This window comes from Pelecanus crispus, chromosome 8, assembly GCF_030463565.1.
Source record: "Pelecanus crispus isolate bPelCri1 chromosome 8, bPelCri1.pri, whole genome shotgun sequence".
NCBI classification, from domain to species: domain Eukaryota; kingdom Metazoa; phylum Chordata; class Aves; order Pelecaniformes; family Pelecanidae; genus Pelecanus; species Pelecanus crispus.
The window spans coordinates 9,146,822-9,171,673 of NC_134650.1; the positions used below are offsets into that span (position 1 = coordinate 9,146,822).

The 24,852-nt window shown below is 42.5% G+C and overlaps 1 protein-coding gene across 1 annotated transcript in view; it reads left to right on the top strand.

The window, feature by feature from the left end:
* The window catches only part of SGCD (sarcoglycan delta), a 131,768-nt gene that overhangs the window by 79,669 nt on the left and 27,247 nt on the right, over positions 1-24,852 (top strand). The window contains exons 3-5 of the mRNA XM_009493647.2: positions 1,299-1,386; positions 3,672-3,791; positions 18,722-18,794. Of these exons, the coding sequence (XP_009491922.1) occupies positions 1,299-1,386; positions 3,672-3,791; positions 18,722-18,794 (281 nt within the window). The remainder of the gene's footprint in view (positions 1-1,298; positions 1,387-3,671; positions 3,792-18,721; positions 18,795-24,852) is intronic.

A 24,852-nucleotide genomic window follows, 5' to 3' on the forward strand; every position in this document is an offset into this window, starting at 1 on the left:
GACAACCTAGTCCTTCTGCCATGATCCAGAAAAAAGGCATCAATGCAAATATTAGTTACGTTCCTTATAAATTCAAGAAGCAAAGAGAACATGCCTGACCTACATGATCCTTCATCCCCATCCTGATTATTCATTCCTAATGGAAAGATTTTGAAACACTCCAAAGAGACTTCAGAGTAGGAAGCATATGGACATAAAATTTTCAACTCCTTGCTGATTTTCTTGCTGTTTTATCCTCTCTACCAATCCTATGGCTTAGTCAGTTGATGAATTTAATGAGCTGCCTGCTTTAGACATCATGAAGAGATACTGGCAGTGAATTTCCACCTCGCACATTAGATTTTTGGCTGCTTTAAGCTGGGGTCACCCTGTGCTAGTGCCTTAGGTGGCTAATAGCCCCTGAGAAACCAACTGTGTGGACTGGGGCTGCCTGTAGAAAACATGAGTTCCTGGGTGTCTTGGATGTGTTTGCACACAGAAGGAGCCAGATGGTTTTCTCTGTGGGTTTTCTTTGGCTTCGCTCTGCGGGAGAAATACCTGAGATGGATGCTGCCAGGTAGCTGTGTTGCTTCTGTGTGTTAACAGCTGCTCTAACTTTTCTCTCAGAGGTATATGTAAAGCATATAAAGGAAAAATGGGCAGAAATCTGTGTGGTCAAGTGGGGAGTGGGGAAGACTTCATGTCTTGCGTATCTCCAGACCCGATGGGATGGGTCTGGTCCCAAGCTGGCATCCCAGACTGGAATGTGATGGTGGCACATGCCAGATGGTTCATAAGTGCTTTGGGATCAAAGGCATTTTCTACATGTTAATAAGGTTTTCTCGTTCGCAGCCCTTGGGCACAGCTTACTCACGTGGCCGTGTGGTACGCAGACAGTGTCACCCGCTGGAGTCATGTGAAGCTCTGTGCAATATTGCAGATTTTACTTTGAAATGCACTATTGCAAGTCAGCCACCCTCCCAAAACACCATGACCTTTGGGAAGCTTAGGTCAGGTCCTGTATCACCTGCACATTTTAAAAAATTTAAAAAACTTGGTTGGCTTATACTGGCAATAAAGCTAAGCATCCCTAAAGCGAGGCTCATCTCTGGGACATTATCTGGACCAGAGGTGTGGACTATGGTTTTATCCTGGACAACAAAAGTTAATGCAGGCTGGCCTGTACCTCAACCGCACACCCAACCTTGGGGCCATTAACAGCAGCCCAGCGGCGTTAGCAAAGCTCCAGGTGTCTCAAGCAGGATGGTCTTGGGCAGCCATCCCTGTCTCACATGCATGCTCTCGTGGTCTCGTTTCAGGGCAACCCACTGTACTTCCAGTCTGCCAGAAATGTGACAGTGAACATCCTCAATGAGAAAACTAAAGTCCTTACTCGCCTTGTAACAGGTAAGGAGGGGGAAAGGCTGCATGGAAGAATTAAGGAGGGATGAAAGCGGTGTGTTGTGGGATGCTGCATTGGCTTTAGCACGCAGGAGGGGAGCCCAGGTGTCTTGTGAAGTACAAATGAAAACTTCGCTCCACTTTGTAGAAACAAAGCTAGAGACATGAAAGCCGTGCTGGAGAGGCAGCTGGCTGGTGCTTTCGGGTAATGAAGCAGACCATCATTTTCATTTGAAAGCCAATCTAGAGACAGAAAGGTTAGTTGTACGACTTCAGGGTCAAGAAGAACATATTCAGGGTGACATTTCTGTTGTAACAGGCACAGGCTTTTCCTGAGACACTTTTAACTTGCCTGAGATCTTGGGAACTCTGCTGATTAACTGTGGCTGGATTGGGACACTTCGCAATTTAGAAGCTGTCTGTGCCCTTCTGCTGATGAAGAACGCTCTCATACTCCCAAGGATGAGTGTGTTTGATGGGGAAATGGGTGTTTCATAAATCCCTAATGCACAGCAGCCTTTGAATGAATGCATGTGTAATTTGGGTTGAAAGAGCCTAATGCATTATATATTCTAATGTATATGATGTATGATATAGGATAGATATTTATTTATTGAGATTTATCTAGGGACTGGGAGAAGTATTGCTGTGTGGCAGAGCCAGTAATCCATAAACATGTTGTTTCTATGTGAGACTGGGTTGTTTGGCTTGCTTATATAACATCTTGTCCTCTAGTCACAGTATTAAATAATTAAATATGCAGCTTCAGTAAGCAATGATTTAAGCAGCACGCATGAAAATTGCCTGGAGGAAGGAAATAAATTCAACCCCAAGCTGCCTGATTCTCACATTCAAAATGAATATGTTTGGTTTGTTGGTTCTCCATATATTTTCAAGAGGGTATTCGGTTCACTTAAGCACCTCCATTTCACAAGAGCTTGGGAGGACACAGTTAGTGACGTCTCCCAGTGTGATCTTCTGGTTATTGAGCTCGTTTCTCTGTTCAGCAGCAGCTTTGGTTTCAGAGCGAAGCAAAGACATGATCCCATGTAGTGTGTGCTGCAGTGATGCGTAGGGAGGCAGTTAATTAGCAAGATACAAATCAAACTTAAAGCTCGAAAGTACTGTTTTTTCTCGGAATGGTGCAAGATTTTTTAAGTGTTTCCAGGGATCTCGGCATAGGCTCGCTTTTCTGTAGTGCAAACCATGCACACGATTCTTTGTGAGCCCTGATGCTAACACAGATGACCTGTGCAGGGAAACGCTGGGTATAGATGAAGTTTGAACCTGCCTATAAGAGAATACTGGATTTCAAGTCTTACTTCTCTTGCCTTTTCAGAAATGGGACTAGTCAGGAAGATGGCCAGAAGTAATGTGAAGTCTGATCACCTGCCGTGTGCAGTAGCGTATTCCAGGGAGGCTGTGGCTTGGACTGGGTTGCACAGGGCTGTTAGTTGCTGATTTGTGCAAAGTTTAGCCTAGGTTGGGTGCTAGAGGGGTCTGCTCTTTGTAGCCTTTGAGGCACAGACCTGCATAGACTTGCTATTCAGGCAGCTGGTGTTTATCAAGCTCCATGACAAAACGCATTGCCAGAGGCTTTCCAGCACTGCGGTGCACAGCAGCCTGCAAGCAACGCAGCAGAATTAAAATAAGAGCTACGAGGGAAAGTTTTACTCATCCAAACACTTTCTGAAATGTGGGAGACTGCCATTCATCTTGACCTGCACATGGTTGAAATAGTCTAAAAGAAAACATTTGTGCCTGTGGCGGTGTTTGTCTTTTTTTTTTTTCAAATTGGACTGTGCATGACACTGACATAATTTTAATCCAGGTATATTTAACAGGCAGAAAACCAGGAATCTTTTACACTGCAGCATCAATCCAAGCAAAATGTACTCAGGAACTCTTGATGCCTCTTACAGCCGCACCAATGCCCTCAAAGCATGGCTGGGTATATTCATTGCTATTTCACATGTGGGTCTGTCTTTTTGTAAAAATTTCCCAGCTATGCCAAGTTTAATGGTGATTTTATGACATACATAAGCATTAACAAAAACATATGTAGAAATAGTTGAGGGGTTGTTATTTGGATAGAAAATGGTGCCCTTTTCTAATGAGAGGCCACCCTCTGAAAAGCACAGACCTCCCTGTTTGACTTGTCAGGTGCAGGTTGTATGTGCAGAGCTATTAGGATAATCTCAGCGGATGGGCTTATTAAATGTATGAAGCTACTACACGATTTTCTTAGACTTTTCACTAAAAGATTGTGCTAAATCTCTTCTTCCCTCTAGGTCCCCAAGCAGTGGAAGCACACAGCCAAAAATTTGAGGTGAAGACCCTCTCTGGAAAATTGCTGTTTTCTGCAGATGACAATGAAGTGGTGGTTGGAGCAGAGAGGTTGAGAGTTTTAGGTAAAAGACTATTGACTAAATCACTGTTTTAATAAGCACCTCTTCAAATTTTAGAATAGTTTTGCCTAACTTCCCTTTGCGTTTGGGGAAAGCTTCTTTTGGAGATAAAGCCTTTTGCTGTCTTTATTGCTTTGAATCTTCCCCAAGCAGATAATGGCCAGGAGTTTCTGTCTGAGGGGTTTCTTAACTTGCGCAATGTGTTATTTCCCCTGCAGAAAAAAACTCCCCGGGAAGTGGTTTGTCTGGCTGACTGAAGCAGCTTTAAAACCAGCTTTGGAAACTTAACAACTTTATCTCTTGGGTCTGGGATGAAGGACAGTGAGGGATCGCTGTAAGGATGCTTCCATGGCTGCAGTCACTGTGCATAGGGAAACCTCAGGCTTCATATTTTTGATCGCACCACTTTCACTAGCTCCTCCGTCATTCTAAAGTGAACACCGAGGAGGAGACCTGCAGTGAAAAAGTCGGCATGGATTAGGATCTCATACTAATTCTCTGAATAGTTTGGTGTCCGTTATATTAGTCCTCTTTCCTTAGCCATGTGCGAGAGCACATTGTGCATCTCTACGCCATCTTCAGCTATGCTATGGGTGGGTTAAGCGCCCCGTGCACTGGGGCAGGGGCCAGCCTTACCACTGCCACCGCTTCCCCCTCTGCCTTGCGAGACAGAGCAGGCTGTTGCCTGCACAGGATCTGCCTCCCCCACTGTCCTGCCTGCTAGGCTTTACATCAGTAGTTCCTAATAAAAACTGGGGATGCACTTCGAGTTTGGGAGGCGGGGGTTGTTTATTGTTTATTTTGATTTTTTTTTTTTTTTAATTAGACAAAAGAAACAGTTATGGCAATTGTAAAAATTTCAACTGTATTTGATAGATATATGAAATTACCTCTTGGGGACTTGAATTCTCTGGCTCTCTAGTTCAATCCGTGGTTTTTGGTTAGTCTAAGATTTGCTTGTGAATGTTTTCATGTAGGACCAGACTGGGTCGCTCAATATTGCTAGCAGTTCGTCACTTAGCAGTGCCACTGGTCTCTGTGGATGCACTGATACCTGTTTTCTAATGGCTTGATTTGGATGCATCTGTTTGCTCCAAATTGTTCCTTACTTCTCTAGTAAGCTGCTAAAAGCAGAGATTAATGAAGGAGCTTAGAACGACATGTAGTATTTTCAACTATTATTATTTCTACATATTATATAACTTATTAGTAGGATATTACATATAATCTAAAAGAGCTTAAAATGAGTGCCTCAGAGTCTAACCATCATGAATGGGACTTTGTATCCAACCCTTAACATTTTTTGTTACCTGTTGTCATGCTATTCTAGATGGTTCCTCTTTGTAGACAGGCCAGGTGTAGCTGTTTGCAGGTCACTGTTGTTACATACTGGACTAGTTCAGTCACCAGCTATACAAAGATAGGTGAGTTTTATAGGATAAATGTTGAACTTCACAACATTAACAGTATCTTTTTTAGCTTAAAACTTTGAAAAGGACCATTCAAAATTCTTGCAGTGTTACAGAGCTGGGGAATGTTTGTCAAAATCCATGTTCTGCCACAAATCTCCCTTCCCACTGCACCCTTCAGAGCTAATTAATTGTACAGTCTTTGTGCAGTGTAGATGAAGTCAGGAAGCAACAGTTTTTAAGTGTTTTCCTGGAGACCTTAAAATGTGACAGATTTATATCATTGGTTCTTCAAAAAAAACCACAGAAACTTTTCCTTACAAGTTGCAAGTACTCCTTTTCAGAGTACATACTTACAAAAATACTGGTTTATATTTACTTTGCACTTTGGAGAAACCTGCAATTATTTTTGATAGCTATTTTGAGTTTTTGCCTTGGTTTAGTCTCCAGAATAAACAGCATCAAAAATATTGCTAACCACTGTAGTACACTTTCATTTTTATCTGCAACTGAGTGTTTTTGGGGGTTTATTTGGCTTATGCAGATCTATCAGAAAAGAAAAGGTAGGATGATACCACTGGTGATGTCACATGGCAAGTATTTCAATGACCTTGAGCTGAAATGCTTTCAGATTATTTTTCTCCAGCTTTGCTTCCCCAATCTAATTTTATCTCCAAAAGTGTTTGCCATGGCTGTTTGCCATGCTGGGAAGTGTTATACCATATGTTCTTATTTCTTCCAGTGTTTTTGTCTGCACTTGAGGCTAGTCCAACTTGTAGTACACAGACAAATTCCTTTGATGATTTTTCTGGTGTTTGGGATCTCAGGTGCTGTCGGTATGTGTCTGCTGACACCTATCTACGCTATGTAAATAATCTCAACTTGTTCTTGTTATTGCTGAACACGTACTTGTCATAGGAGGAAGTGTATGTCTGCAATCTGGCATGAAAGTCATCTCACAGAGGTTAGAGCAGCAGTTACTGGGCTTGTGGCTAGCTTTTAATCTTGTTAATGATAATTACTTCTTTTCTTTGTACGCTTTTCAAAGTTGATTCTGAAAGTTTGTTCTACAAAGTAATGCTGAAGCCTTGTCATGAGAAAAGAGGTGCTTTCCTTTTTTGAAATGGACTCTGCTCTGAGTAGCTAAAGGATTTTTCAACATTAGCAAGGCATTAAAAAGGGAGGAATACACAGAATTATGGATTCAAAAATACAAGTAGGATATGTGCTGCATTTGATGGTGCTTCAAAAAATTTCACAGCATGCACTGTGCAGATCACCAAATGAAAGTGTTTTTTATTTTAATTGTATTTTGGGGGTTATTTCTGATTTTAAACCATTAAAGGACACAGAAAGACAGAGTTGGTCCCCTCTGCTTTTCATACATGATGTAATTTAGAGTACTTCAATGATTTTATTTGATTTTGTGAATCCAGTCAAACATGTTGTCATAGGAGAGATTGGAGGATAACGAGAACTGCTGTTTGAGGACAAGGGCAGCCCTCTGAGCCCTTTGGCCATGGTCAGCTCTGATAGCATCTACACAACCTTTTCCAGATACAAGCATGAATTCCCTCTGCCGTTCTCAAAGCCAGCCAGGAGCTCAGCTGCATTGGTCCAGAGGACTCAGAAGGAGCTCATGTTTGCCTACAAAAAGTCATGTAGAAACTGAGCCTTATGCCAGATCTGGTCTGCCCTTTTTCTTCCAAACTCATCTGCCAGTGCCTGCAATTGCCCAGCCATCTCCTCCACTCTTGTGGTGGGCTTGGATGGCAGCACATCCTCACTCTCAGCACCACTTTCTTTTACAAACTTCAATCCTGTAGTATTTGAGCACCCCATGGTCTTTTAAAAGATAACTACAGCAAACCTCGGAGCCATTCTCATTCCTCAGAACCGCGACTCTGGTTTTGCTTAGATTTTGAAGGCAAAATCTGCCATTTCTCTCCCTGCTAAACAGCACCACGATTCCGCTCCTGGGGTTGTGCGTGGCACAAAGTACAATCCTTCCTGGCACTGGCCATTGCCATGGTTAGCAGTGCACTTTGGCAGATACCACATAGATGCAGGCTGATGCCTTGCTGGATGTCCCCCGCAGGCTCATAAGCCCATACAGTCTGTGTGAGGGGAGATGAGTGAGCCGGTCCTAATTTCATTCACATGTGGTACATCATACAGCGGTTCTCCTTCCCCCCTCCTCCCTCCCTCCAGAAATGAAACTGTTCGTATCGTCTGAAAAACAGTGTGTAAGAAATACTCTTTAGTTAAAAGAGCATTAAAAAATAACTTTGATATATATTAATTACCGATTTCATTTAATAGCATATTGAACATTTTAGCATTTATAAACAAAAGACAATCATAAAGCATTATTCTGACTGTTAATTAGCTCTATTTATTCTCCAGATTAGTTTTTAAATATGCCCTCTAGATGCCACTTGATACTAATTAGCAGAGTTACATTATTATCTCTATAGAAAAGCATTTTTAATTAAATCTAAAGCAATTTAAATTAGCATGAGCTTTTACAGAAATTAAACTCTGGTCAGATGCTTAATTTAGCCTTATAAGACAACATCTGATGACATGCCAGTGTCAGTTCTCCCAATGCCTTGACATCTTTTTTGGAGATTATTTTTTGAAGTTTGTTTTCAGGGAAACTTGCCAGTATACTCCAGTGTTTAATATTTATGATGGATTTAACCATTTTTTTTTAAGACTAAATATTGATGGGAAACCACGTGCATTGCAGTGAGCTGAGATAAAAACACAAAAGACGCATTCCTGCAGCTTACAGGCTTTCGCAGTCCCTGGTTTTGAGTGGTGGAGGAAGGTTTGTGTGGGAGGTAGGATTGCACGGGCTGGATGCTGTCCCGTTACAAATCAACCACGCTTTTTAACTTACTCTTAAGATTACCATTTTGCTTTGCAATAAGGATAGGATTAATCCTAAAACCGCAAGGTCCCTTCTCTGTAATAGAAGAATACAGGGATTGCTCCCAAATTGCTCCCACTCCGGGTCCCTGGAAAATGTGCCTCTCATTTAGACATTTATACTACCATAGCATAAGCTTTTCTTCTAAGGTAGCTTACTGATAAAAATTTGGCTAAAGTCTTTCCCTCTGGCAAACCCTAACTAAAATAGCTGTGTTTAGAGTGGGGTAGGATGCTTTTCATCTCCCAGTGCAAAGACTGCAGGAGCTTCTCTGCAGGAGACGTGTGACCCCCCCGCCACACATTGCAGTCCTCCCCGCACCATGGCTGGGTGAAACGTACCTTTGATCTCGCCATCCCCTTGCATGCCCTCCCTTCAAATAATTAGTCAGTAGCTCTATTTCTACCTTGTAGCTTTTTCCCACTGTAGCATACTCCCTCTGGGCAATGAAATGCTGTGGAGCATGCAAATGCTGACCACAGGTTAGACTTTCAGGAATGTTAGTTTGAGAGTATTTTTTGTTCTAGTTTCTCTCCAGGTGCCTGGGAATGCACCTGAAAAGAGGAGTCAGCTGTTGAAATGTTATTGCAAATTTATTAATAAGTTTGGAGTAATTAGTTCCAAGGCACATTTCCAGCATTTTATTCATGAGCTGTATATTAAGGACTTCAGAGCTTTTAATGGAGGAACACCAGCGATAAAAGCAACGTAGCTCAAGCTTGTAGTCAGTGAGATCACTGCATGACTGCGTCGCAGAAAGCAGGGGGCAGAGGAAGTAACCTGTTCTGTATTTGCAGAATACAAAGTTCTGGGTTTTGTTACCCGTGGAAGGGTTAAAAAAGCATTTGCAGCATCCTTCACTTTGGACAAGAGAGGAACACGATTTAATATGAATGTGGTGAACGAATATGTTTGTGTAAGCTGGCTCAGCTGTCTCTAAAGCTCCACTTCTACAAACATTTTCAGGGAGCCTTCTATTAGCTTGATCTGGGAGGAACCCTGCAGAACTGTGGCTGCAATGCCAGCCTGGTTAAAGGGCTGCTCACATTTCCACACTATTACAATTTCAGTAGCTTCTTGGCATGTCCTTTCTAGTTTATGTTTGCTGCGGTATTTACAGCAGAGTAACTTTAATGACTGCAAGAGTAGTTATATTTCATGAAAATAATCCACAAAGCTATTTGACTGGTACCAGTCATTTCAGAGGGTGGTGTAAGCTAGAAATGTAACAACTTCCAGGAATTACCACCCATTTTTGTTGCATGCACCCTTCTTCAGAAGCCATTATTTATGGGTCAGGACATGCACGGTTGCCCTTTACAGCAGCCATTATGATTTCAAAATGGCATTTTGCTGACTTGTTTGTGGCAGAGGGAACAACTTTGGTAGCCAAGTGTTGAAATCAGGCCTGCTCCAGAGAGGAAATGGAGCTTTATGGCCTCACCATTGAGTCTGCTGCAACTTTACGCCTGAAGATAAATGCCAAGCTTGAATCTTTGTACTGTGGACTTTTTACATTTTCCTGAAAAACGTGTCCTTAATACAGCCTGGGGTCAGAGGCCTTTCCCAGTCCATCCAGTTGCAAATGCCTGCTTGCTCAGGCTGCTTCAAAGGCACCTGGAGGTAGCAGTCGCTCCAGAGCTCCCTTCTGCGCTCTCAGCGAGAGGAAAGAGCGTGCCATGACCGTGCTGCTTGCGAGGCTTGGGCAGGCATTTGATCTTTTGCTGAAGATGTATGAACTTCTTTAGGAAGCAGCTACGAATATTCACTACGCACTCCTTAGAACTAATTAAGCAGTAATACTAATGCAGTCCTGGAGCAATTGCCAAGCTGTCGTGTAGTCATTGGTCCTGCGGAAAAGGGACAGGGAATAAAATGAGGCAAGTAGGGAAATACGCTTACAAATGAAGATACCAGGTTTTAGCACTGGCATGAACAAGACTGCAAACAGCCTCACTGTCTGTAGCATTCAGTCATGGCAACAGAGTTTCGTCAAATTTCTTTGCACTCGTTGCAGAGTTGTGCTGGAAAAAAAATACGTTTAGCAAAATTAAGGAGCAGCAGGGAAAAAAAATGTGGTTCCCATCAGTAATAAAAGTCACAAGAAAATTCTTTTTTGCTCTCAGTTAGGAATTGTGCTATTGCCATATCAACATAAAAGTCAGGTGTGCACAAGAGATTAATCTGTAATCAGCAGTGACAAAGAAGTAAAAAACTATATAGAAAAAAATTATCTGGTTGAACTGGGGGGGGGGGGGGGGGGGGTCCCCAGAGACTGGGGTGGGATTTCTGGATGCTTTCTTCCAAATAAAGTTTTTTTCCCATTGTATAAGGGAACAAATTAAAATGACCAGATCTTGAGCAAACATAACAGTTCTTGAATTAATACTTCTGATTGCTTTGCTGCCTTGAGGGCAATAGGCATAGACACTGTTGTCCGTTCCTTTTAATGCCAAATTCAAATAACATTGCCCTCCTTTTTCAAAATCCACTCACCCACATGGTAAACTTGTCTTTTGTTGGAGGGAACAATGTGTGTCAGGAGGAAGATATACTGAGAAGTTTTCCTTGTGTTTGCTTTTGCTTCAAAGTACGTTCCAGGCAAAAAGGATAGCATTTCTGTAAAGTGTATAGGCTTCTAGTCCAGGCTGAAATGTGTGTTCAGATTGCGTTATGTTAATCCTGTTTAAGAAAAAAGAAGAATCATCCACCATCAGATTAATATTGATTAAATGTCACAAGGATTATGAAAGAAACATACCGCACACTTACCAAACACTGAAATCAAGTTTAAAAGTGTGGCAGATTTAGATTTTATTTCCTAAGTGTCTTCCATAGCCTTCACAACCTGATCTGTTTGAAGCTCACATAATATTCTCTTTGATACATTTCCACTGTGTATTCCTACTTCAGGTGCTCTCCTGAGTTTCTTTGCAACTTTGCACAAGAATGCCAAGAAGAGCTTCAAAGGAGTTCAGTGATGACATTGGCATTGTTGAGCTGCAGAAAAAGTGTTGAAGGACCCCAAAACTAGTCAAGAAGGAAATATCTAGAGGTCAGCATAAGTTGTAGCAGTCTTTCTTCATATGTCTTTTCTCAGTTTGAATGCAAGCCCTTCTGTTCTTTTTTGTTATTCCATTTATATTTCTCAGACATTTTAGCACTGAAGCTAGGCTGTTGAAGATCAACGTGTGTCTACGGACACATACATCATTAATGGGCCACATTCTCATCTTAGAGCTTGCAGCTTGTCTTACTGTTTGCAAGTTTTCTGGCTTAAAACCCAGCTCCATTTATTTCTTGGGACTATGAGTTAGGTAACTGCTTTTCCTCCACCCAGCAGAGCTGGCGGTGGTGGAGTTACAAGGAGTTTTTCTCTGGCCTAACAACCACAGCCCAGTGCCTAAGGGATGACTCGCTCCCCATGTGTGTACAGTGCCAAGACCAACGTCTGAAAGATTCTAAATAAATTACGTTACCTTTTTATTATAAACACCTTTGTTGATGCTGCACATGATTTCATTACATAGATTGCCCTTAAAAGAACAACTCCCCAACACTTTGACAGCGAAGGTAGGCAGGCAGACAAACAGACCTTTGCAATTAACTATTTTTATAGTATCCTAGAAAGAAACATGAATGAAGCTTTATGGCTTTTGTTCAGTGGACTGGCTTAACCTAGCCATGCTATTATTGTTGGGCCCTGAAATGGAGCTCTTATTGATTTCAGATTTGATGGGATTCAAGGGGAGCAACAGCAATTACTATGTTCATCCATTTAAAAACGTAAATTAAGGATGAATAAGGCTTTTAAAGCTAGGAATTAAAAGAAGCGGGCACAAATCATTTCTACCTATATTGCATTGGATTTACTTCCTGGACATCTGTTTGCACAGACACCTTTCTGAGACTGTCACATATTACCCTGATGAGACCTACAGAGGAGAGAACCTCGTCAGACTGGTGTTTTAATGAACAAATTGCTGAATGTGTCCTGATCAATAACAGTGGGAATAGAGGTAGTTTATGGAGATCACCAGTGCGCTACACATTGCCTCTTGACTTTAGCTAGAAAAAATCATAGCAAATCCTTCTCCTTCTCCCCTCATTTGCACAGTACTACATTAAGGCAGAGTGCTAAAGAGAGGATACACTTAAGCCAACTTAATCACCAAGTTTGTCACAGGGCTCTGAGACCCCAGTTTCATTATAAAGCAGTGATACACAACACTACAGGTGTACTGTGGGTCTGGAATTATTACTGAAAGAATACACAGAGTGGGAAAGAAATGTGTTGTCTAGAAAGAAAAGAAAAGGAAAGTGGGGAACAGCTAACCAGGTGCATCTGCACCTGAGCGGAAACCTGATTTCTCTCCTTCACGTTCTGTTCACCCCCAAGTGCTGTTCAGCTGATTGCCACCTACCCTTGACAGCAGGAGCATCAATCATTAGTCTAAAAATACCTCTCATTGCATTGCATTTGAGCTCTTCTTCTCTCCCTTCCAGCTGATAGCAGTAGAAACCTAGAGCCAATTTTGTGCAGAGGGAGCAGTATGTGATCAGTGTCTTGCCACAATGGCTGGAGCCCAGTTCTGGCCAGAGGGAGCAGGGATGGCCCTTGTCTTTGCACCAGGGAAGGTGCCAGGACAGTGTCACGCAGCTCAGGTATTTTTGCAGCACACAGGGAAAGCAAGAGGCAGCTTGGAAAGCTGAACTGTCGATGCCCACTTTCCTCTGGTTGGATTTGTTGCTGGTTAAGAAGGTGCACATTCCAGCTGAGATATGATCCCTTCTTGGGGAGTTTGTAACTCCTCTCTTCCCTACGGAGTTGCTGGCATCCAGCCAGTGTTGAGCTCACACCAGAGCCTTTGCCTTGGTGGGGTGTTAGTAATCTCCTGGTCTTTTCTCACAAAGCTCGTGAGAGTGATCAATCAACTCCGCATTTGGATGAAGAGGGCTAATGCTTCAAAAGGCACTCTTCAGCAGGAGACTGGCAGACCAACACATGCAAACAGAACGTGATGCTTCTGCTTTGTTTCAATGCGAAACTGGGATAAAAAAATGCCTTGTTTTCTGCTATGTCTTGGATTCACGTCGTAGAGCAAGATGATTGCCAAAAGCCCAGCCCACTGCCTCTTTTTGTTGCTTCCGTGTTGGAAACAGTGAGGGTAGATTGCTGTGCCAGGCATGTGCTCTGCAGCAAGAAAGGACAGCATCTTCCTGTGCAAGAGCTGGAGCTGTTCAGAAGATGCAACAGACCAGTGGCACTGGAGGCTCCTATGGCGGGTGCAGAATGGGAAGAGGGAGGTGAGAGGAGGTCCAGAAGCTGTATGTCGCTTCAGCAACTCACTTGCAGTGGTCCAAACTGCAGCCAGGCTTGTCTCTTGGATGTGGCAGCAGGCTTCTAGGAAATCACTAGTGCCAGAGAAAATGCAAACTCTTATTTGGCAGACCTGTTCTCATGCCATCTTTCTTCTGAGTCTCAAATGAAAGAAGAGAAAGAAACAAAAAAATAAAATTTCCAAACCCTGAAATTGAACCATAAATGTTCCCTTGCCACAGGACTCTTGATTTTTGTTCTTGCATGAAGTGAACACATATAGGGGTCTTTGACATTTGTGTCCCCTTGCCTTATGCACTAGAAGGGAAAAAAAAACCCCACTCTTCGAGTGAATCTTTATGGTTATTCAAAACACTTTAGGTAGATCCTGTCATATGCTTTATAAGTTCCTGACTGATTGTGTGGAATTAAGTTATTGGGCAGAGAGCCAGCTAATGGAAACACATTGATGAAATCATTTTTGAGGGACATTAAATGGAACTTAAAATAAAGCTGAAATGGCTTTATGGATTTTTCAGTCAAACTGTTTATGAACATTTATCGGTGGTAAATTACAGTGTCAGAAGAGGGAATCAGTAGGTATGGCTTTTAATAGAAGTTGCTCTGATATAATACTATGAGAAAGAATAATTTATTGTCTAGGGATGTACAGTATAGTATGTTTAAATACAAATTATATGATTGTTTTCTCCTGTCTTCGGCTGTTTGCAGGTAAGTTACCCTTAGCAGCAGCAGAGAGTCTCATAAGATGAAAAAAAAAATACTTTCAGTACTTTGCAATGAAAGAGAAATTTTGTATTATGTGTTTTTCATGGTAGATAGCAAATGTTTTAATAACAAATAATTCAGGAAGCAGAAGCTGTGTTGTACAATAATAAATTTAATTTACATTTGCTTTATACTCAGTAAAGGGAGAAGAGGGATATAGCAGCTTTGATTGAGAAGGGAGACTGTAGCAGCTAATTCTTGAACTGTTGGAGCTGTGCATTAATACCATTTGCCAAAACCAATCATTCCTCAGGTAGAGGACAGTGAAAATAAGACAAGGGGAGTGCAAGACTAGAAGGCACTTTCTGGTCCTGCACATCTCGTCCCCTGGTTTTGAGACGCCATGTCTTATAGTTATGAATTTGTCAAATCTGTTAGAGTATCTGTCCCATCTAACTGAAAAGCTGCGCCCATTTTTGCTTCTCTTTTGGCTAGAAAACGCTTACTTTTCTTCCTAAATATATTTGGGACAAGTTTATTGCCACTTGCTCTCATGCCAAAGTTGGCCTAGAGCCAGTAGTTCTTTTTCCTTCATGTTATTTATCTTCCTAATGTATTTATACACAGCATTCGTATCCTCCCTTACCACCATGCTGCTAAGCTAAAAAGCCAAGTCCTTCCAGTCTTCTTTTGTAGGATAGACTTTTTCTGTTTGTGCAGTCATGACAGTATTTCCTCTCTGTACACTTTCCTCACTGGGGTTGAGCTGGGGGCTACATAATAGTTCAAGAGTTCACTGATGATTCTTAAAATAATGTGATTTTTTTCCATGTTCCCATTAGACTTGCCTCTTGTCTTTCAGTTTAATGTCACGTTTGCCTTCCCTTTGGCCCTGTCCCACTGCCATGAATCATGAGTAGCACTCAGCCTTTATCCAGGGATGTTTCCATCCTGGATGCATCCAACATGGAGAAGAAATTTTTACTGCTTTCTAAGCACATGACCTTGGACTTCATATTTTTAAATTTCACCCTCTCTCTCTTCCACTCCCTGAGGTCAAACATTTGTTTCTCCATGACATCCCAGTTCTCTTCTGCAGAGCCAGAATAGCCCAATTCAGTGTCAACAGCACATTTGCCTCAAACTTTCCGTCTTTTTTTGCCAAAGCCTTTAGTAAAACCACTAAATGAGGTCACTTCCTCCAGCCTAAAGCCTTCACTTTCAACGCCATCCAACACTGATGCTATCAGAGCCTGGCTAGGGACTTCCATAGTGGCCAAGAGCCAGATTCTGACACAAATGGCCAGTGTAGTTGAATCTGTCCAAGGTAGTTGTTTCCACTGGGAGGCACTGCGGGAGCTGCTGATCCTCCAGGCAGAGATCGAGGCTCTTCAGCATAGAAGAGAGAGGTCTGGTGGGAGTGGGCATATTCGAGGTCTCTCAAATTTCCAGTAGCACAAAAAGAAGAGGATGGTTATTTACTGGTTTTCACAGTCCAAGGCAGAACAAGCATCCAGTGAAATCACCAGGCAGCAGGTTGAAACGAAAGAACGAACTTCTCCAGAGTATTTAATTAATCTGTGAGCCCCCTGCTTCAGAAATGGGGACACTTAAAATGATAATTAGGTGAGGTGAGGAAAGCTTATCAGTGTCTCTCCAGTGGCTAGCTCAAGGAGTCCCTCGGCTGCTGACAGCCAGAGTCAAGGGAGGGATGTCTCAGTCCTGGTCCCTAGGCATTCCTTCGTGGCTGATGTCCTACTCAGTGACAGGGACAGGTGACCCTTTGGGAGATCTTGTGTTCTTAGAACAGAATAATAAGAAATGATATTGTCAAGGCAGGAAGCCTTATCAAGGCCAGTAGCGTTCACTTCTAATTCATATCAAAGGAGAGAAACAGGAGTTAGAAATCTCATTCCGGTTCCCAGTGCATAAGGGGCCCTTCCATGGATCTGGAAATAAAGCAGACAGGAAAAGAGGGTTTAAGAACTGTGTGTAGGGAAAGGAAAACAAGGAGATGGAGGAAAGGAATAGCAAGCTTTTTTATTTTCAACCTTCCTGAAATGACTGTATTGGAGTCTTTGCTGGCTTTGTTTCCAAAGTTGCTTCCTGCATTTAAATTAAATTATGAAAGCCTGGAAAACCCCAAGTCATTAGAAATATGCTAAAGTTTCTCCTTATTCTGTAGGCATTTCTGGTTACATGCAGATCGTTGTTTTGGGCTTTGCATAACTTAAGTAGCTGACTTAAAGTGTGTAAAAATGAATTAAAATTACCGTCACAATGTCACCATTTAAGCAATACAGGTGGAAAGGGTACAAGAATATCTATGTGCACCTCTCCGGCTGCACTTCCTCATCTTCCTCTCCTCAAGAATCATTGTTTTATTATGCAGATATGTGCAGGCTGCATCTTTTGCTGAGTTTCATTGCAAAGCTAATAGCCAAGGCAATTGTGTGGATAAGCAGAGACTTAAATCATTTGGAAACTGTTGAGAGAGGACAGATCTGATAATAATAACCTTCATGGCTGGCAAGTTACAGCTGCTTTTGACAACTTGTAATGACAAAGGCCTACAGTAAAGTTAAGAGCTAAATATCTGTGTTGTGCCATAGGATCAATTTCAATTCCCAAGTATAAAGCTTCAAACTTCAGACTGCTTTTATCATCTTTGAGATTACTTTGTTTTTCTCTAGGTTAAACAGGAGTTGGGTTTTTTTAATAAATGTTAGAGTGCTTATTATCATTCTGATTTTTTTTCTTTAACACAGTGGGACAGCTTAGTTAATTTATTTCAGCGCAAAGAAAGTGTAGCCTTACTGAAGCCACAGGTGCTTCTCACTTATAGCAGAAGTTACAGAAAGATGTTGTATTAACATGTTTTGCATCATCTGAGAACTTTTTTTATTCTATAGTGGTGACTTCCAGACTGCACGTAGGTAACAATTATAATAGCACATGTTAAGAGAGATCTCAAACAGTATATGAAAAAGGTCTCATCAGGATCTGTAGTTTGGACCAATAGCTTTATCAAACTAAAAATTAAGGAAATGAAAAAAAGCCACTGGTGTCATTTGCATGCTGACACTGAAATTGCTGTGATGAATACAGATAATGAATGACTAATTGTTCACAATGTGTCTGAACGCAAGACCACAGGTCCAGATTTAGGAATATAGGTCATACTTGCTCACTGGGTAGATAGCTAAATGTTAGAGAACATGGACATGAATTTCTAGTGCACTGCTGTGAGTAAGGTGGTTAATACCATTTTTGGCTGCGTTTAAACTGGAAGTTTCAACAGGAGAAAGTGATGTTCTGCAGCACAGAGCATCACTGACAGCACCTGGGGACTCCTGTGCCCCAACAGAGTATTTTAAAAGTGGAATGGGTTCAGAAAAGAGCACTGGGAAGTCCAGAAAATCTGCTTCACAGTGAATGATTCAGAAAGCCGTAACTTTTCAGAGATTAAAAGAGAAGTTTGGGCTGGTTGGGTCACCATCGGTAACTACCTACAGGAGGTGGAGGGTCTGCACATACAGGGCCGATTGGCTGGCATGCAAGGACACAAGATTTAGTGGATGAAAGCTGAAGTGAGACCAATTCAGATTAGATGCACATTTTTACATTAGAACAATCAGCAGAAAGGCTTTCCAGAGGATGGCATGGGCTGCCTTCGGCTTAAAACAATGAAACTGGGAGAGCACACCTTTCTCGAGAGACACAGCATGGCCAGGACACAAATACGGACCCGATGCAGGGATAGCTGGATGGAACGGCCCAACCTGGGCTGTGCAGTGGTCACATAAGAGGACTGCAGTGGCCTGAAGCCTAGGAAAGCTGTTCATACTGCCTAGCAGTTTACAGCTCATGATCTAAAAACACTCAACAAATGGGGATAGTGCTGTCTTCCCCGCTGTCTCTAAGAGCAGGGGGAAATGAGCAGAAGTTAAATGACTTCTTGGTCACACATCAAACCGGTGGCTGGGCTGGGACTAGAGCAGAGCCTGCTGCCTGCTTGTACTGCATTTCGTCGGTCGGACACCTCCCTCCTTTTCCCCAGGCAGGAGCACAGCCTGACCTGAGAGACATTTGCAGTGATTGACCCAAAATTTGGTTTTCTCCTTTGAGTATCTCTCAGAGCCCAGCAAAAGAAAAAGTTTCATGACATGCATCCGGGTTCATTAGTGAGGATGTAGCTGGATTAGATGCCTGGTTACCAAGGGGGTATCTTTTCCAAGCTCCCTGCGTCAGTTGGGTCAGCTGCATCAGTTGAGTCAGCAAACACTTCCCACAGTCAGGGCGCAAGCAGCTGCTTTTAAAGCCAGAAGAGCAGTTTACAGGCAAATCCCGGTTGTAATCAAGGCAACCAATTTCAGATGATCAAGGTCTGGCTTTTCCTGGGGACAGAAGGGATGTGTGTGAGAGAGAAATGGGGTCAGGCAACGGGTTAAATTGCACCTAGGTATGATTTGACAATCACTCCCCTGATAACAGCTTATAATGTTTACAATTTGTCTTCTGTTTTGTTTTGTGATTTCAGGAGCAGAAGGCACAGTGTTCCCTAAATCTATAGAAACTCCCAATGTCAGGGCAGACCCCTTCAAGGAACTAAGGTAAACTTTGGAATATGGTTTAATGGTAACTCAGTGGCACCTTGTTGGAGCTGTGCGTACTGCTGGGCATCATTTCTGCTTTTGCATAAGAGCTTGGGGGTTCGCTTTGGAAGGCATCACCAAGGGGATGCCACGGAAGAAAAGGGACCGGCCGTGTTTACATGTAATATGACCGAGCTAAAGGCAATCACTGGTCATGAGGGCATAGTTTCTCCTCTGTAACGTGCTGTGCTTACCCCGGGCTCAGCCTTTGAAAAGAAACAGAGAAATCTTTTCCTGGTGGTGCAGGGAGATACTGGAGTTCATGCTGAATCACAGGGAGTAGCAGCAGGCAAAAGGATAAAGCGCTCCAGCATTATCTGTCTTGCAGAAATGCAAACCCTCCCTGACCTACACAGGGTCTAGCTGTGCACGTACATAACTGCTGACACTCGCAGAGATGCCACTTGCTGACAGCAATGTATCAGGAGGGAATAAACAGCACAGCTCCTGAGCACCAGCTTTGCCCTCAAGCTAATGCTGGGCATTATATGCATTTTATATTTAAAAAAAAAAAAAAAGTGGCACTACAAGCTAGTTTGGATGACCAGTCTCTGTAAAAGAGACTAATCATATGGCCTAATAAATTATTGACTGAATCTCCTGATATCTTCTGAACAACAGAGCTGTCAGGGTTTGCCATCAATGCTCTATAATTATCCTTCCTTAGAAAAAGAGAGGGAAAAGGTGAAAAAAATCCCCAGAAGGACATCTTGTCCTTAGGTCTTGGGTTGCAAACTCTCTTTTCCTGGAAACTGCTGGGGATGAAGCAACCTTCAGACAAGTGGAGTTGTGCAAGAGCACTGCAGATTTACTGCAGATGCACCAAGGTGGGAGAGGACCTCACATTAACTCTCTCTGCTCTGATAGTGGGGATAGTTATGGCCCAGTTAGATCACCGTGGAAGGTGAAGAACATCCTGGCTGCCTTCCCTTGGGTCTATCGGTATCTTTCAGTGTCTCTCTGGAAACACTCTAACTGTTCCCATTTTGCACTCTGGGGATCGTGTGTCAGACAGGAAGTGCCATGGTGGTATGATTCAGTTCGTTGTGAAAGTTTCTTCTCTTTCTCCATGCAGTGACTTTAACCCTGCCTTGTGGTTTTCCCAATCTGGGTATACTTCCTTTAAAATAAGAGGAAACAGGGTCTTTGCTCAGCCTGAAGCGCAGCTGCTGTGGAGGAAGGAGCCCCAGGAGGGGAGGGTGCGGTGGTGCAGCGCACACGTACCCTCCATTTCTCTGGGCAGAGCAAGCAAACAAAGCAGTCAGCAGGTGGGTGGATTTGTAGGTGAGGTTCAGGTGACAAAGGCTTTCTGGCACAGCCCATGCTTGCTGACATTTTCAGGGGGAAAAAAAAAAAAAGCAAGATCGTGGTTAAAATATCCAACAGCATCTAAGTAAAACCAGGTCCCATTTTCAGTAGTGCAAAAGAGATGCAAGATTTAGATCCAAGTTTGTGGTTACTTAGGACTTTTCTAAACACGGGAGGGGAATTTAATTCAAATAAGCGTAGGGTGTCATATTAGAGGGGACAAATGTGAATTAAAATGGCCTTAATGTGATTGACTATGCTTCTGTTCCAAAGAGAATTAAGCTGAATGAAATAGAAATGAGTTAATGGCAGTATCCATGCGAGGGGTTGATTCAGTATATTTGATCTGCTTTAAATTCAAGTTGTTATTTCACTTTTTTTTTTTTTCTAGAGAGCTGTTAGATAACTGACTTCCTTTGAATTTAGTGGACTGGGTGAAAAAAAATCCTGTAAAAATCTGGTGGGGTTTTTTTCTTTTTTTTTTTTTTTAAGAGAAAATCATTGAGTAGGATTTACTTTGAAAAAAAGTCCCACGGGGTCCTAAAACATTTTGTGTGCTTCTGAAAATTTCATCTTGGCAAAAATAAATGTTTTTTCCACCACCCTGAGAAGAAAAGGGCCAATGGTAGCACTGTGTAGAGAAAGCAAGGTTTCCCAAGAGTAAATGCTCTATTCCTTCCCAAACCAAGAACCATCCATCTCTCTCTCTCTCTACATGTTGGAGCACTGGCTGCTGCTTAGGTAAAATGGTGCCTTTTGGGTGCAGTATAGAGTTAATAGAGAAAAATAATCTTACTCTGGGGGAACATTTTTTGGTACCTTCCTATTTTGATAGCAGAGCGTGTGCATAAGGTGTCCTTTTGGCCTATTTAAAAAGATGCTGCAGTGGAATGGGACTGAATGAGATGGCAGCCTGTGGGTCCCGAGCTGTCATACGTTGCTAGGAAAGCAGCATTGTAAACATGCACTCAGTAGCTGGCTGGACTCTAAAAGACCTTTTTCTGTAATAGGAAGTGCAAACTTTCTTTCCTCCTTAGGCTGAAGTTCTCGGGGTGGGAAAGTGCACATTCAGCTATTGCAGGTTCCATCACTCTTCCTAGACCAAATGGTGATGATTGGTTATGTGATTTATCCATTTGCTCTTTTCAGTACCACACTGACTCCCACTTTTTGTTAGGAGACTTCAAAATAAGGTGACAGCGACTGTCACTATCGGAAAGCGAGGAGACCAACTGCTCCTGTCACCACTGGGAGTCAGACCATCTGTATGTCTTCTTTACCTTCCTCCTCTCCTTATCAGACTGACTGATTTCCCCTGCAAGATAGGCAGTATGCCATCATGCCAGTCATCTGTTTCTTTCCTTCTTTCCCTCCCACCTCCCAAAGGCCTTCAGTCATGCCCATGTGTCACGAAGACTGACACGCTCCAAGCAACAGCACACACGTTCTCAGCAGACTTTCTGTCCCCGTTTAGCTGACGAATGGTCTTCAGTTCATATAGCCTAATTCATTTATTAGTAACTGGCTGCTCTGCAAGTTGTTGACCATCCTGGAGAACAGACAAGGTGTGGTCCTCTTTTCCAAGTGGCCTTTTGAAAACACTTTTGTCTGCAATGGTTTAGATGGAGAAAATATGTGCGGAGCTTTTTCCTTACATGCTAAGCCCATCACAAGGCCGCAAGAACTGGTTTGGTGCTTGTTTGAACCGGGTCTGGACTTTGCTGCTGAGTCTTCTCAGGAGGTGCTCTCCCGTGCTGCACCAGACTCATGTGTCCTAAAACAGTCCCATTCAGTATCAGTTGTAGTAGGAATGCCAGAGCTCAAAAATGTCTTGTTTGGTGCAGGGTGTTATTAACGGTTCATGTTTCCTATTTGGGATCAAGAATATTCTTTAATAATGACCTAAGAACTAGAGATGGTTGAAAAACTGTTTTATATACTTCTGTGAACATTTCCATGATTTTACTTATTTAAAGTAATTTTACACTCTTGAAAGTTTTGGTAGTTGTTCATTGGGTTCTAAACTGGTCAAAAACAGTAAAAAGGAAAGCAAACAAATTCAAATTATTTTCAAATTCTTGTAATGTTTAACATTGCCATTCAGTATCGTCCCAAATAGTTTAGGGGGAGGGCTTGGGAGATTTGTTTGGATGCTGAAATATTTATACTCATCTGCATTGGCTCTTTTTAATGTAGGTTGGTGTCTTTGAGATATGGTAATGTGATTGCCTATGTATAAAAGTTGAATTCAAGATGACCTTTTCTCACTGGATGGTTTTAGTAGCACCCAGGTAACTTGGTAAGAGCCTGTCTTGAGAGCCTCTCCTTGACACTGGCAGGAATCCCCTGCCTTCCTCTATTTATCTTCTTCCAAAAGGCAGATATATGCTAAGGAGGCTAACAAGATCAGTGCTTTCATTGCCTCTAACACATCCTCCAAGGCGAGGGACAAGGGCTAGACTAGCCAGTGAGTAAGGAAGAAGGAAAATAATTTAGGGGGAATGGATTAAAAAGTGGGTGATCCAATATAAGAAAAAATATCAGGAGGATGTTATTAAACTGCTAAGTGCTGGAAGCTTCGAGGGTGTACGCTGGATGGGTGCTGCGTATTAGCATCCATCCTGGGCTCCTCGTGTGGGAGCAGGTCCCTGGGCTCAGAACTAGCGCAGGTGCCTCCCTGACAGCCAGGTCATGCTGGGCAGAGGCACCTGAAGCGAGGAAACCTGGTTTAGGCCATTTCTGTTCCAGAGTTAAATAAAAATAAATCAGACAGCATGAAATTCACTCCATGAGGGGCAAGCATACACCTGGAATTCACCCACAATTATTGTAGGTTGAAAACGCAGTAAACCACTCATCCAAGGCCAGGAAACCAAGGGATGACTGTTTTTCCTGTAATGCACAAATATAGTTAAGGGAAAATTAATCCCTTGGGCTTGAAGGGGTAATTTTTAACCAAAGTTAATTATGAAGCACTGAAAGTACCAAATACCAGATGAAATGTACTTGCAGCTTGGTTTTATTAGTGCAGTTCCACCTTACCATGTACAGTACTGAACTATCCAAATAGTCCAAGTGAGACCTATTGTAACAAAAAGCAATTTAAATACAGTGCTCAGCTAATGTAACAATACTCGTTTTGCAAAACAATAATTCTTAGCGAATTTAAGTTTCTCTCAGCTGTGATTCACAAGGCAGCAGAGACATTTTCAGTAAGTACGAACACAAATAATGTTTCTGTCTAAAACCCATTATTTAGTAAAGATTAAGAGAACAAAAATTAGAGGAAATGCAAAAAATGAATGGCATAAAGAGGAAGTAATTGTTGGGAAATGGAAGTCATTTATAAAGACCTAGTGTAGGATACTGAAACACTGTTCAGTTTGCAGCAAACACTTGGGGGTTCCTGGGAGGTTTCAGCAAGGGAAAAATCGTGAGTGTAGCCTTGTAGCTAGCTGGTGTTACGTTCCAATTGATTTACCAGAAAAGATGCAGTTTTTTTCTCTGTTATACCAGTGCAATCCCGATAATTTTGGTAGTCCTGCCAGCTTAAAAGACAACAGACTTTTGCCTCGGCATGAGCTTTACTTTCCACATTGTAACTATATAACTGTTTTCGTATGACACAGGTGGGTTGTATTTATATGAGTATCTCCACTAAAGTCAACACATACCTATCAGTGTACAACTAAAATGAGAGAACAGGTTCCTGGGTTTTAAACTTCAAGCTAATTTAAGTGGACTCTGATGAGTTTCTTTTGAATGGCAGAGGTCCTCATCACTCTCATTTTCTAATCTAGGAGACCACATCTGATCTGACCATTTTTCCATGACAGCTAAGGCCTCCTGAAGTGCTTGCTGTTGGATGAGACTTTCTCAGAGCAGAATTCACACTGATTTCACAGCCATGGCCACTTTGCTTTACCCTTGCCTCCTGTTGACATCCCTCCAAAGCTTCTGCCTGTTCATCTATTATAGAAGACAAGCCACAGCCCTCCAAAATCAAAGGTAGTCTTTCCATAGGCTTCTTGTGGGCAGTGTATTAAGGTCTCTTTATACCATTGGATATAAGGGTTGGAGTTAAGGAGGCAGTTGATTTCTGGGGCTTTCCATCTGTTAAAATATTTCTGTTGCAAAGAAGAGGGGAGAGGGGTTGCTGTCCCCTTTCCTTACCCCAGCAAATCTTCTATTAATGGCCTTCACCTCTTTTACACCCAGCGCCAGAAAGAGGGGATTTAAGCTCTTGGTGTCCTTTCCTTCCCTGTTTTTAGCAGGTGAAGTCTAGATATGGATCAGATGCTCAGGAGGCACACGCCTGGGAAATGGCAGAGGCATTGACAGAGCTTTGCTGACTTATCCGGGCTGGATAAATCATGGCTCTGCCCTGTTCACAGTGCTGCTAATAGGATCTGTCCATAGACAGGCAGATCCTCTTCAAAGAGGGCTAATGGACGGTGAAAGCAGGCTTGGCAGGACGGGGAGCTTGGCATGAAAGTGTTTTGAACAGAATATATTGCTGAAGTAAAAAATGAGATAAGCTCAAGCTAGGGAAAAAAGAAAAAGTAGTTGGAATTTGTGGTTGAGCAGCCTGCAGTGGGGTGCGTGGCTCTTCCCAGATGCACTTGTGTCCCCTGCGCTGCAGGAATGTGTGGGTGCTAAAGCGTTCATGTTCCACCAGAGCTACATGGCAATTCAAGTGAAGACAGAG